General features: G+C 52.1%; 5 protein-coding genes across 5 annotated transcripts; 2 read left to right on the top strand and 3 right to left on the bottom strand.

The window, feature by feature from the left end:
* The first annotated feature begins 333 nt into the window (after nt 1-333).
* Nucleotides 334-2,622, top strand: tah18 (NAPDH-dependent diflavin reductase). Its single transcript, XM_073736781.1, has 3 exons — nt 334-530; nt 595-869; nt 919-2,622. Exons 1-3 carry the CDS (start codon nt 345-347, stop codon nt 2,420-2,422), a joined length of 1,965 nt encoding a protein of 654 aa, XP_073596053.1. The 5' UTR covers nt 334-344; the 3' UTR covers nt 2,423-2,622.
* A 112-nt stretch (nt 2,623-2,734) lies between these two features.
* On the top strand, nt 2,735-3,959 carry BDW70DRAFT_135943 (electron transfer flavoprotein subunit beta/FixA family protein). Its single transcript, XM_073736780.1, has 3 exons — nt 2,735-2,903; nt 3,068-3,716; nt 3,766-3,959. Exons 1-3 carry the CDS (start codon nt 2,850-2,852, stop codon nt 3,846-3,848), a joined length of 786 nt encoding a protein of 261 aa, XP_073596052.1. The 5' UTR covers nt 2,735-2,849; the 3' UTR covers nt 3,849-3,959.
* Nucleotides 3,960-3,995: 36 nt separating this feature from the next.
* On the bottom strand, nt 3,996-6,018 carry BDW70DRAFT_135941 (putative DnaJ domain protein Psi). The gene is made up of 3 exons (XM_073736779.1): nt 5,349-6,018; nt 4,600-5,288; nt 3,996-4,523 (listed from the first exon to the last, which is right to left on the bottom strand). The coding sequence occupies exons 1-3, from the start codon at nt 5,494-5,496 to the stop codon at nt 4,227-4,229; spliced, it is 1,134 nt and encodes a 377-aa protein (XP_073596051.1). The 5' UTR covers nt 5,497-6,018; the 3' UTR covers nt 3,996-4,226.
* A 17-nt stretch (nt 6,019-6,035) lies between these two features.
* On the bottom strand, nt 6,036-8,228 carry cp1 (putative carboxypeptidase S1; the record flags this gene model as incomplete). Its single annotated transcript, XM_073742359.1, has 2 exons — nt 6,036-7,959; nt 8,010-8,228. 2 exons carry the CDS (start codon nt 8,226-8,228, stop codon nt 6,265-6,267), a joined length of 1,914 nt encoding a protein of 637 aa, XP_073596050.1. The 3' UTR covers nt 6,036-6,264.
* Nucleotides 8,229-8,611: 383 nt separating this feature from the next.
* Nucleotides 8,612-10,654, bottom strand: BDW70DRAFT_135939 (uncharacterized protein). The gene has a single exon (XM_073736778.1). It carries the CDS (start codon nt 10,612-10,614, stop codon nt 9,019-9,021), a length of 1,596 nt encoding a protein of 531 aa, XP_073596049.1. The 5' UTR covers nt 10,615-10,654; the 3' UTR covers nt 8,612-9,018.
* Nucleotides 10,655-12,613: the final 1,959 nt, after the last annotated feature.

Below are 12,613 nucleotides of genomic sequence, written 5' to 3'. Positions count from 1 at the left end.
CATGCGTTCGTATCAGGCTCGCTCTGTAGAACCCGTGCCGTAAAGATAATCCCACCAGCACTTACCATGGGTCGAAGTTTAACAATTCAAGAGCATTTTTAAATACCTTCACCTTGATGACCGAGTTCTAAATCGTCTTGCCTTGTGTCTTTTCAGTTATGCTAACAATCCTTATCAAACTGCACCTCTGATCTACAGATTGCACTGTTGAGTAAACATGGATGACATCAGCGGAACCCCGCAGCGCCCAACGTGCCCGCACAAACTCTATCGTTCGATCATGAGCCGCATCACGCTATTTGCTCTTTGAATCGCAGTTCTTTGCAATCAGAACGCAAATCAGCATGAGCGGGAGCCAAAGCTCAGGCTCACCAGGCTTACCAGGACCGCCAGGACCGCCAGGACGCTCTGCTCTCGTCGTCTATGGCTCCGAAACCGGCAATGCACAGGATGCCGCCGAAGAGGTGGGTGCTCTGGCAGAGCGTCTCCATTTCACAACTCAAATATCCGAGTTGAATCATGCTAAACCGGTTTGTTCTCTGCCTTTAGTGGCACTCCGATATGGACACCGCTAACTAGGCTGGCTATCGCTAGGACTCGTTAAGGTTGTATACCATTGTCGTTTTTGCTGTCTCGACAACCGGTCAAGGAGATCTGCCGGCCAATGCTCGGACGTTTTGGAGATCGCTGCTTTTGAAGAAGCTGCCGCCCACTTTTCTTAGTGGAGTGAGATTCACGTGGTTTGGGCTGGGGGATAGCTCGTATCCCAAGTTCAACTGGGCTGCGCGCAAACTGTATAAAAGGTTGTTACAGCTGGGCGCGGATGAGATATACCCTGGTGGAGAAGCGGACCACCAACATCCTTCAGGGTATGTCGCGATCCCGGCTCCCAAACTCTGTATGCTGATATGGTCGCAGCTTAGAGGGTACGTTTATTCCTTGGTTGGCAGGGTTTCGGAAGCACTTGCTGGACAAGTATCCTCTTCCCCCGGGGCAGGATCCAATACCAGACGACGTCCAGCTGCCGCCAAAATGGGTTCTACAACTGCGAGACCAGGAAGACGCTTCGGAGGACGTCAGTCCTCCTGATACAATGGGCGGGTCAGTAACAGGGGACTTTCCGGACTCGTACCGTCTCGACAATGACCATCGGCCACTACATGATAGCCTGACGGCATCTCTCGTCCAGAACAAACGTGTGACCCCGCAGACGCACTGGCAAGACGTGCGTCATTTGATTTTGACTGTCTCCGATCCCATTTCATATGCTCCAGGGGACGTAATAACGATAACCCCGAAGAACACTGCTGAGGATGTCCAAAGTCTCATTGAGATGATGGGCTGGCAGGAGCAAGCGGACCAGCTCGTCTCTTTAGTCCCTCGTGATAGCACTCTTTCGACGAATGAACTGCCTAGTCCGCCCATCCACAGCCTGGATTCCCACCCGGGACTGACCCTGCGCGAACTACTTATCAACTACCTAGATATTAGAGCAATCCCCCGCCGGTCATTCTTCGCAGCAATCGCACACTACACCACATATGAGATGCACAAGGAGCGACTGCTCGAATTCACCAATCCAGAGTATCTTGACGAGTTCTGGGACTACACAACGCGCCCGAGACGTAGTATTCTTGAGATCCTACATGAGTTCGATACCGTGAAGATCCCGTGGCAGCATGCAACGTCCACGTTTCCAATCATCCGAGCGAGGCAATTCAGCATCGCCAGTGGCGGAGAACTGAAGCGAACTCCAGAAGGCGGGGCAAGATTCGAACTTTTGATCGCCATCGTCAAGTACCGAACTGTGATCAAGAAGATACGAGAAGGAATCTGCACCAAATATATTTCCAACCTCCGACCAGGAAGCACACTCAAAATCCAGCTGCAACGAGGCGGTCTCAACTCGTCCGTCGGCCAACTAGTCGGTCCTACGATGTTGATAGGACCGGGCACAGGTGTTGCGCCTTTACGATCCATGCTATGGGAAAAAGCCGCGATTGTCAGGTCCTATCAAGAGAAAAACCCGGGCGTAGATCCGCCAATCGAGCCCACGATCCTCGTGTACGGCGGTCGGAATCGAGCCGCGGACTTCTTCTTCGAAGACGAGTGGCAGCAACTGAGCGACTTGATCAAACTCAAAGTCCTGACGGCATTTTCGCGAGACCAGAAGCAGAAGGTCTATGTCCAGGATGTTATTCGGGAGAACTCAAGTCTGGTCTTCAACCTCCTGCATGACAAGGGCGGTGCTGTGTTCGTTTGCGGCTCCTCTGGGCGGATGCCCCAGGCTGTCCGGGAGACCTTGACAGAGGCGTTCCAGTACGGAAACGATGCCGGGACACAGCAGTTCAGTCGACGAGAAGCTGAAGATTACCTAGTTGGGATGGAAAAGACGGGGCGGTATAAACAAGAGACATGGTAGATACAAGGCTCCTTTGGACGTAGTTAGGCTGGCACCTCTATATACCCGAAAAGCTGGCTGTCCATAAGATCCCGAATAGAATTATAGAGCAATATTCATCCCATTTCAATGGGTAATCATCCCTGTAGCAATGATGATCGACACGCAGTATGCACCTTCAGTACCGAGCAACGGCTACTTGCGCGGACATGGCAAGTGAGCAGAAGGCTAACCTCGGCTGCGGTTGGAAGCGGGACACTTGAACAGTCTGCCGTACATCATAGGTGGTCGGCGTCGGCAGGTCGCAGGGCGGAGAGCGCTGGCTGTTTTCTGCCCCGGTCACCGTCCGATCGACTGTCCTCCTCCCTCAAGACCTTCAGTCCCCGCAGTCTGAAGTCGATTGTCTCTTTCTCCCGTGCGAGAACACGTCTTAACTCACATATTCGTCATGGCCAGTGGACTCCGGATCCTCGTCCCCGTCAAAAGGGTGATTGACTACGCGGTGAGTTTGGCTCTACATGATTTGGATTGGCTTATGAGCTCCGTTCTCGGCTCGGCGCAAGTTCGAGCACATGTCTTTCCAAGGAGTCGTTCGATTGCTGGAACACGGCTATCTTCACTCTACTATCCATCTTCCTAGTATAATGTGCTGACCTGTAACTTAAGATAAAACCCCGCATCAACAAAACCCGCACGGGCGTCGAAACAGCCGGCGTCAAACATTCGCTCAACCCCTTCGACGAGCTTTCCATTGAAGAAGCCATCCGCTTGCGCGAGCGCAAAGGCCCTCTGAAAGTTGACAATATCCTCGCCCTCTCCGCTGGTGGCCCCAAATGCGTCGATACTCTGCGTACCGCCATGGCTATGGGCGCCGACCGCGCATTCCACATTGATGTCCCTGACAGCAATGACGGCGGGCTGGAGCCTCTCACCGTCGCAAAGACACTCAAGGCTGTTGTAGAGAAGGAGAATATCAACCTTGTCCTCCTCGGAAAGCAGGCGATCGACGGAGATCAGGGACAGACGGGACAGATGCTTGCTGGATTGTTGGGGTGGCCGCAGGCGACGCAGGCAAGTCGAGTTGAGGTAAAGGACGAGCAGGGGACCGTTGAGGTGGAACATGAGGTCGATGGCGGTGTTGAGGTGCTCAAGGCAAAGTTGCCTATGGTTATCACAACGGATCTGAGACTGAATGAGCCGAGATACGCGAGCTTGCCCAACATTATGAAGGCGAAGAAGAAGCCGCTTGAGAAGTTGACGTTAAAGGATCTCGGGGTAGAGGATAAGAGGAGGCTGAAGACTCTGAAGGTTACAGGTGAGTTATTTCGTTTTCCAGTTATGGTCTCAACGCTAACCTGTAATAGAACCTCCTGCCCGACAGGGCGGTGGCAAGGTCGAGGATGTCGATGGCTTGATTTCGAAGCTCAAGGAGCTTGGTGCTTTGTGATTCACGTAATTTATAGTATGTTGCTTTTAAGTTAGACGGTATTTGATTTTCTTTTGAAGTACTCTACGGGTTTCATGGCCTCCGGTACGACCAGGTGCATATTGCATTTACTAGGGCTTACGTAGATGAAACGAGGCGTCGTTGAGACAAAACAAACATGTGAATAGGCTTTTATAGATATGTTAGGCAGATTATGCTGCAGGGGATAGTATCACAATCATTCATTCATTGAGTAAACAAATCCTGCAGCCCATCATTGACCATGGAAATTCGCCACACACCCAAACGCCAACAATGCTGAAAATAAAAAAATAGGTATATGTACCGGGCCAAACAGAAAGCAGAGGAGATCATGACGAAACTCTATCCAAGAGGCAATTAAGGAAGAATATCCCTCAGCACCTCTTTCGCACTCGAACTCAACGTCATCGGGAATTCAACGTTAACCCGCACAATGAGATCGCCCCGTTCACTGGGCTTCTTTGAGATTGTCATGCCCAGACCAGGGAACTTTTCCTCGTACCCAGGCGGTGTGGGACCGGGCTTCGAGACTCTGAGTGACTTGCCGTCAATGGTACGCACGATGCGAGTCCAACCTGTAAGGGCTTCTTTGAGGGATAGGTCGACCGTTGTGATGAGGTTGTCGCCGTGGCGTTTGAAATTGGGGTGTTCTTTCTATGGTACAGTTAGTGCCTAATTCCATAACAAGGGAGTTATTGGGGCTTGCGGATTCATGTAGCCGTGAACTTACCTCTGTCACAATGAGATGCACATCCTGGCGACCACCTTCTTCCTGGTCGCCGACACCCCGATACTTGATCTTCGATCCGGTCCGCAACCCAGGCTTGATAGTCGCTTCCAGCGTAACATCCTGCACAGTCCGCTTCCCACTCGCATCGAACGTCTTGCTCTTCACAGTAACTGTCTTCTTACAACCACTCATAATCTCCTCCAGCGTCAGCGGCAACTGCTTCTCCACAACCGTCGGCTCCGGCGTAGGCGCCCGCTGCGACTGTCGCTGGAACCCAGCGCCGGCTCCATTACCACCGGCACTCGCTCCGCGACTGCTTCGGAACCGCGGACCGCCGCTGCGAGCACCGCCACCAAGACCACCACCTAGCATGCTGAAGATGTCATCGTCGCCAAATCCGCCCATTCCGCCGCTGGCCTTGGCAAAGTTTCGGAAAATATCGTCCGCGGAGCTGAATTGGAACCCACCACCGCCGCCCGGTCCCGTTGAGAAGTGGAATGTGCGTGTACCGCCGCCGGGCATGCCGCCGAAGGAGAACCCACCGGGCATGCCGCCTCCCTCGAAGGGGTTGGGACCGCCGCCGCCGGGTGTTGGTGCAGGACCACCGCGTAGAAGGTATTCTAAGCCGAATTGATCATAGACTTTGCGTTTTTCAGGGTCTGAGAGGACTTCGTAGGCTTGAGAGACCTCTGTAGCGGTATTAGCTGGGCCCCAAATGTAATGAACAAGAAGGGAAAATCATAACATACCTTTGAATTTCTCAGCAGCTTTAGCATCATCTTTATTCTTATCTGGATGGTACTTCAACGCAGCCTTCCGGTAGGCCTTCTTGATATCTTCCTGCGAAGCGTCCGGCTTAATGCCAAGCGCATCGTATAACTTTGTTTCTGCGACCATAATGTGTACGTGATTTCGAATTGAGCTTCAGTTGTTGGTTAATAAGTGGAGAACCCAATCAATTCTCTGGGTTGGATGCAATACGCCCAGAAGGTGTGTTGTCAAAAGGGTCGGTAGGTAATAAAGGCTGTTGGAGGGGAATTCGAATGACGTAGAAGGTTCGGCAAGGTATAGTGCGGGGAGCTGTTGGTAGTATATCAGGCAGGTAAACACACAGAACAGCGGTAAGCTGTTAGAGTTAGGGCACGTTTCGAACGTACACCAGCAGGATGAGGATGTCGATATATACGGAGGATGGGAGTGTCAGACGGTGCCTTGAGTGATGGCAGTGCGATCTTGCAAGAGCCCCAGGGAGTGACGTGTGACGTTGACGGCAGCACCAGCCATCGAAAGTTCTAGAAGCTTCCACAAACTTGCTGTAGTGGTGAGACACAGTCGTCTTGAGAGTGATTCAACTAAAATAAAACAGAGGCGGAAGTGTTCAACGAACTCAGCACAGTGGCAATCATATTATAGGGCCAGATTGGGAGACGACACTGGCCGGTGGTGCCTGAAAGTGGCCCGCTACAACTTCAGTTTACCTGTTACGGAAAAGGCTGGCGTTATCGGTGGCCAGCCAAGCTCCACTGCTCATTTATCTATTTACCTGATGTCCTTTTATTTACCGACATTTACTTTACATGCATTTGCACGTGAAACAAGCTATATACATCTATACATGTAGATATAGCAATATATATCTAAATACGCTCGCGATGAGGTCCCGGTTTAGAGACTTTCCTCCACCACTATGTAATCTTTGATCAATGCAGTCCCGTTCGTCACGCTTTGAGTCTGTTCTTCAGTGCAGTAGGACGACAGTGAGAGGATATAGCAGGTCGGCTCCGGGCTGTCAGGCACGGTGTTTGTGACATTCCATGTCGAGGAAGGTCCCTTGGTGGAATATGTGCTGTTTTTAGCCGTGGAAATCTTTCCTGTCGCGATGTCTCGATTGAACATTGCACGGTGGAAGATCTCATAAGCCGTCTCCGGCTGGTACGCGGGCACTTCATGTCCGGCCTGATATACCCGGGTGAAGGAGAAGTTCCCATACTGGCGTACAGAACCGCCGACATACGAGGAGTTGGTATGCAGCGGTGCGTATCCGGCAGCGCGGAACTTGTCGGCATCGCTGTAGTCAACCTGCAGACTTACTTGCTCACCGCCGTTCCACGGGCAGGCATAGTCGCGGTCGCCGTAAACGAGGGCCACCTTAATGCCCGAGTCGAGCACATAAGCTAGATCCTCCAAGTAGCCGCGAACATCAGATCGAGCATAATCGCCAACGGATCCAAATGCGTTGTAAACGCTGTCAATAGACTCGGTAAAGTTGATAGGAACCCCAAGAGCATCCTGAACCCAGTGCTGGCTCAGATAACCCAGGTAGTATGGTGGAGGAAAAGGGTCCGGGTCGAAGTGCGCGATGTCATAGTAGCCCCGTCCAGAGAACAGTGGGTAAGGACCTTCCACGTTGTTGCTGCAGTACCTGTCCGCTGCCTGGCAGGCTGCATTCACGGTCTTGTTGTTGCCATACATGCGAGGGTCCCCTTCGGCCGCAAGCTGGCGGCATCGGATTATTTGGTCCTTGCAGCCACCGGGCTTGCTCCATGCATTCATCGCAAACTCATAAAGAGTTTCGTTAATTGCCTCGATTCCGTAGGTGTTGTTGTACGCAATCTCAGGGTACGACGGAGCCTGCACAAGCAGGTCGATACAGCCGTTTATGATCCCGAGAGTGTCCAGATGAATGTAGTGTGATTCTCCGGGTGTGGTAAGCGAGCCATTAGAGATCTTCTCATTTTGCTCTTGGAAGAACGCAGAGAAAGACGGACCATAGCGGCCTCCATAGGACTCGGTCCAGATGCTGACCCGGTCATCACGGGGCTTGTAGGCGGGGAACTCCGTAAACCAGGTTTGCGCAAACGACCAGAGCGCGCGGGCTGCGTTCTCGGTGGTATTTGCAGTAGCAGAGGCGTTGAGACTGGGGAACGTGCCCACGTAGAACGTATTGTTCTGCTCCGGGACCGTCGACCATCCAGAAACGTCACGCACACCTGTTAATTGATCGTACGTTCCATTAGTAGGAACATCATAGCTGAACCCGACCTGGTTCGGTTGGTCGATGTAGAGCATGTTGACGTAGTTGTTCCATGACCAGGGGTTCAGCTCTGTGGAATTCGAGTCCATATTCACCCGGCATGGCCCGTTCTCCTGCATGAGCCCGATCATAGAGGAACTTCCCGGGCCGCCATTCATCCAGATTGAGAGCGGCGCATTGACGGGATCATTCCGGGACTCGAAGAACCAGAAGAAAGTGTTGATAGGATACTGCTGATCCAAACCGAGATCGTTGAGAGTGCCAGGAGGCAGGTGGACATAACCCGAGTAAGATTTCACGCCTGGGGTTGTCTCGCAGATTTCAGGCTAAAACTGTTAGACATCCTACCCATCACTTAATGGGTAGAAAAGCACACCTCTTTGTAGGAAATTGTGACGCCCTTCTGGTGCTTGGAGTGAATGACCTTGACACCCTCGGGAGTAGGGGGAAAGTACTGGCCGGCGGCAAGGCCGACCAGACTGGCCGAGAGGCCAACGACCGATGTTAGCGAGGGCATGGAGAGACTCAGCAGCACTCTTGCAACCCAGCTTGCTAGCAGAGATGAAAGAATGGACTCATCGCTGGGGCTTACCATGCTTCTTATCCAGCCCTTTCCTAGCTGAAGTGGATAACCCGCTAATCTGTGTGATAGGGGTCAATAAGCAACGGGTAGCGGGGGAAGTGCCGATCAATGTAACAATAACTGGGGCAAAGAGCAGCGACTGGCTAAGCTCGCTCTAGAGAACGCTTAGTGCTCGATTGGTCCCACTGCAGTGTAACTCGATTGCCTGATATTTGATAAGAGATTATTGGAATTTTGTCAATTCTCGTTCTCACTCGTTCTCAACCTTGGAAGCCTCGAATCTACCGTGGTTGGGAGCTGCGGCTACCCTACGGGTAGTCGGCCGGCCAACAGACCAGTACCTGTCATCGGCACTGAATGGAAGCAAAGGTATATTGGTAAACTTGGTAGACTTGGTAGACTTGGTAGAACTAATAGCTCATACAGAGCCTATGGGATATATAACTGAAACATGAAGGGTGTTATCATACAATCTAGCCATTTCAAAAAGAATCACCGACCAGGTAGTGTACCCATGTTGTCCCCAGTATCCGCCAACGCCCAGTACGCTTTAAACAATGCAGAAATGCTGACAGGAAAAAAAAGAAAAAGAGAAATAAAAGATGTCGCTGAAGTCAGGCTCAATGCCCTCAGTTGCGCCACTGCCGAAGGGCAAGTGGAACCTCAACACAAAGCTATTCACAGATGTCAAGCCGGAGCCTATATATACAGGAGGCCAGAATTATAAGAGAAGGCGAGCGAATAGAAGGTATTAGTGAATGTCGGAAGCGGGATTAGGGTTAACGGTAGGTTTGTGGTTTGTTCAGGAGTGTGTTGCTGCTGGAGTAACCTCATCTTGCGGGGGTTTCTTGTTCTCGATCTCGGTAGTGTTTTCGCCAACGGAGGAAAGGTCGGTAGCAACATTTTGAATTTTCGAGCTGGCAGCCTCAAGCTGCACATTGAGGCCGTTTTCCGGCACCGGATCTGTTGACTTGACGCTGGATACAGAGTGAAAATCGTCGTCTCTGAGCGACGATGCTTTGTTTGACTCCGAGGTCGCGTCGATAGGCGACGCGTCCGCACTCGAGCCTTTTTTCGTGTTGTCAGTAGAAGTGGCGGGTCCGCTCGTAGAGGCATGGGTAGAAACGGAGGTCACGGAACGGTTGTCGTCGGACGATGCATAAGGGTTGGGAGAAACCGGGGTAGCAGTCGACGCAGTCGACGCTCGTTGAGGGTTCCGTGGTGGAAGAGACGGAGGCTGTCTCTTAGGAATAGTTACGAGGCGAGCACGGGTGAAAGTTGGCGACTGGCGTTTAACCTCCACAGGCGCTGTCGGAACCTCCACAGATAGGGGTACATTGGAGCTGGTAGAGCTATCGCGCTTCGAGATCCTAGCACTACTAACCTCATGTACCTCGAGGTCCTCATCGTTGATGAACTTGTCCAGCATACCTTCGGCCTGGACCGGGGGACTGGTTTCACGATGCTCAGGAATCACCGTATCCCAGCGAGCCTCCTCATTTTCAGTCAGAGACGTCTTGGGCTCAGAAAAGTCACGGTTGCTCCGTGACGATGCACGGCTGATGGACGTCGGGGCAGTCAAGGGCTCATCCAACGTCTGTGTGCCCTTGTCGGCACTTGCATAACTTTGGACACTGGTTCGCCAGCTGTTACGCCGCGAACTTTCCATACTTCGCCGGAAGGATGCGTAGACGGGGCTTCCTGGGTTCGGCCTGAATTCAAAGGCGTCATGACTTGGCCGGGCTTTCGAGCCGGCTTCGCGAATGAAGAGACCTTCTGCCTCCAGGGCCTTGACCCCGAACGGATCGGGATCCTCTGGATCTGGGACGCCGAACGGCACAGAGTGATCGAGATCGACATCACCAGGCGTTTCGCCTGGAGGTGGGATTAGCTCTTCCTTCACGTCCCGATCGCCTTGCGCTGACTTTATTGTCTGAAGGAGAGGTTCGATCGACGCAGGTGGGTGACTGGCTTTACCGGCCAGGATATCAGTCACGGAAATGCGTTCCCCATAGAATCGCTCGTTCTCATCTGTACGCTCAATGATTATAGTGCCGTCCACCTGAACACCAGCGTAGAGCCCTCGACTCTTCATGTAGGTCCAAATGGGAGCCTGTCTCTTGTGGACTTCCGATTCAAGCACGCCTCCCATTCCAACAGGGCCCGCTGAAGCACTGACTTCTCCGCCCAACGTACAACGAACTTTCTTGAAAGCCTCCAGAGCTTCGTACGTGTTGATCACGACCACGCAGTCGTAAATATCGATACCAGCGAGAAACCCTATACCCGCAGTGTGCAGCATTATACCGGATGGGGGACTCCATTCGCCTGTCTCCGGAATCCGGGCTAAAAGGACACCGCTGCCACCAGAGCCACTCAGCCAGAGACCGGTGCGCATTGTTGTGAAAATTGCTAGGCCCTTGGCCTGCTGGATGACCTTCGTAGGAATTTTCTTCAGCACCCGTTGCTTGCCTTTAGGCTTATCAATCTTGCCGGTTTCCTTGTTGATACTGCTCTCAGAACTCTGTCGATCAGACTCTGCCTCGGCATAGAAACCATCTTTGCAGAAGCTGCGCAAGATTCGAGCGGCCTTGTCGCTCTCTCTGTCAATAGTCATGGGCCAGAAAGCTTCGGCACCGACACGGTTCGACAACCGGTTAACGGGATCTCCCAGCTTGTCCAACGCATGCCATGCTTTATCAAAGCCCTTTTTCGATGTCCCTTTTGTTCTCTCCCAAAACGAGGGAGCCATTGTGGGGGTCGGTACGGCTCCCGCTGAGAGGACGACGGGTTGGCGAATACCGACGGCTCGGACGGATCAATGACGGCGGAGGCGGCTGAGCGTTCCAGCTATATAAGCACAATGTTGGGCCTGGAAGAAATCGGAACTGCCGGAAACGGCAAGCCTCCCAACAGTGGTGGAAATGCGCCAGAAGAATGCAAGATGGCGAGCCCGCGCAAATATTTGCTGCCACAGCCGAAGAATGCGCACCTGGCTTTGGAATGTACCGCGGCGACCAATCCAGCAATCACCAAGTCGGCCGGCTGTGAGTGGGAGACTCTTTCTCTGTTCTGACTGTTCTGGATCGCTGGAGCCTATTTACCGAGACAGATCCTGGACTCTGCGGAAAGATCAGACAAGTGGCAACAGAAAGAGGAGGAACCGCGGACCGCACGCAAGCTAGCAAGGCTGGGATTCGGGGAAGAACAACCAAGGAACAGGCTCGCGGACTTACCTACACTCTTAGCACCGATGCCGGAACTCGCGGTAGCAGGGTTTCCAGGGTGAGTCAAGGTGAACCAGGGTATAAGCAGGGTATATCATAAGCAGGGTAGGTCAAATGGTGTTCCCGATAAGGTTGTTGAGGCGACCAGTACTATACACTGCAGATAGACGATGATGGATGATGCGTCGCCAAGGTCTATTGCAGGAAACAGTCCGTACGATAGGAAATCTCCAGACCACAAGGGGAAGAGGAGGAGGAGGAAGAAGAAGAAGAAGAAGAAGCAGAAAAGAAGAAACAAACGACGTGGGATACGTAGGCTGCATAAGCCTAATAAGTACTGTGACTGACTGGACGGTTAATGCTCTGGTAAGCAGCAGGCATCGGCCCAGTCAGGCCTTTTTCCTCATCAACCATCAATCCAACGGCTGGGTCGGGAAGGCATGGTTGGAACAGCAACTAAAGGCTGGACCGGCAGCCAATGGAAAGAGGAGGTTTCAAGGCACAAACTACTGAAGGCTGCAGAAGCAGGAGGAGGGGAAAAAGAAACGAGGCTAGAGTGAGGAGTATGACGGAGACGATGGGTCATGGCATCATAGCGCAGCCCCAGTCTTGATCTCTTGGTCGATAAGCGGCTCCGTTAGACTATCTATTGAAGTACTCCTCACACTCCTCTCAAAGAATAACAGAGAATACTGCTGAGGGTGTACAAATCAATGACCTATCTATTTACCCATCTATTTAACTGTCCTTGTTGACTTCTGCAACTACAGATCCTACTTTTTTATGTTTTGATAATATGTAAAGTCCATCCAACACCCGACGCTTTACCGTCGCCGACGTACCCGATGAGCCTGACCCAGCCCATCCAATCCTCCACCAAGAAAATATTATTAGTAGATGCACAGATTTTTCCCGCACAGACGAGTCGGGAACCAAAGACCAAAGGGCTGAATCATAATATTAATGATGAACAAGACGTCTTTCCCGATCTGACTTTTCCTGCCCGCCCAGGCACCATACAAGGGGCATCCATCCATCCAGCCTCTTAACTATCGAATGTATCAGGTCGCGAAATATGATACCTCAGTCAATCGCCTCAGCCCAGCCTCTGGCATTCGCAACTCAGCTAGCCTCTAGCTTTGTCCCTTAAGAAAGAAAAAAAAAAAAAAA

Source organism: Aspergillus foveolatus, assembly GCF_047715535.1.
Source record: "Aspergillus foveolatus strain CBS 279.81 unplaced genomic scaffold BDW70scaffold_23, whole genome shotgun sequence".
Classification (NCBI taxonomy): domain Eukaryota; kingdom Fungi; phylum Ascomycota; class Eurotiomycetes; order Eurotiales; family Aspergillaceae; genus Aspergillus; species Aspergillus foveolatus.
The sequence above is the reverse complement of the archived record's forward strand: the minus strand, read 5'-3'. Positions and strand labels throughout refer to the sequence as shown.

Bases quoted from the DNA above. Each gene is read 5' to 3' on its own strand.
- BDW70DRAFT_135939 (XM_073736778.1), bottom strand. From the start codon at position 10,614: ATGCGCACCGGTCTCTGGCTGAGTGGCTCTGGTGGCAGCGGTGTCCTT.
- BDW70DRAFT_135943 (XM_073736780.1), top strand. From the start codon at position 2,850: ATGGCCAGTGGACTCCGGATCCTCGTCCCCGTCAAAAGGGTGATTGAC. The intron at 2,904-3,067 runs GTGAGTTTGGCT...CTGTAACTTAAG, and splicing joins AAAGGGTGATTGACTACGCG to ATAAAACCCCGCATCAACAA. The intron at 3,717-3,765 runs GTGAGTTATTTC...AACCTGTAATAG, and splicing joins GAAGACTCTGAAGGTTACAG to AACCTCCTGCCCGACAGGGC.
- tah18 (XM_073736781.1), top strand. From the start codon at position 345: ATGAGCGGGAGCCAAAGCTCAGGCTCACCAGGCTTACCAGGACCGCCA. The intron at 531-594 runs GTTTGTTCTCTG...GGCTATCGCTAG, and splicing joins AGTTGAATCATGCTAAACCG to GACTCGTTAAGGTTGTATAC. The intron at 870-918 runs GTATGTCGCGAT...ATATGGTCGCAG, and splicing joins GACCACCAACATCCTTCAGG to CTTAGAGGGTACGTTTATTC.
- BDW70DRAFT_135941 (XM_073736779.1), bottom strand. From the start codon at position 5,496: ATGGTCGCAGAAACAAAGTTATACGATGCGCTTGGCATTAAGCCGGAC. The intron at 5,289-5,348 runs GTATGTTATGAT...ATACCGCTACAG, and splicing joins AGCTGCTGAGAAATTCAAAG to AGGTCTCTCAAGCCTACGAA. The intron at 4,524-4,599 runs GTAAGTTCACGG...ACTGTACCATAG, and splicing joins TGCATCTCATTGTGACAGAG to AAAGAACACCCCAATTTCAA.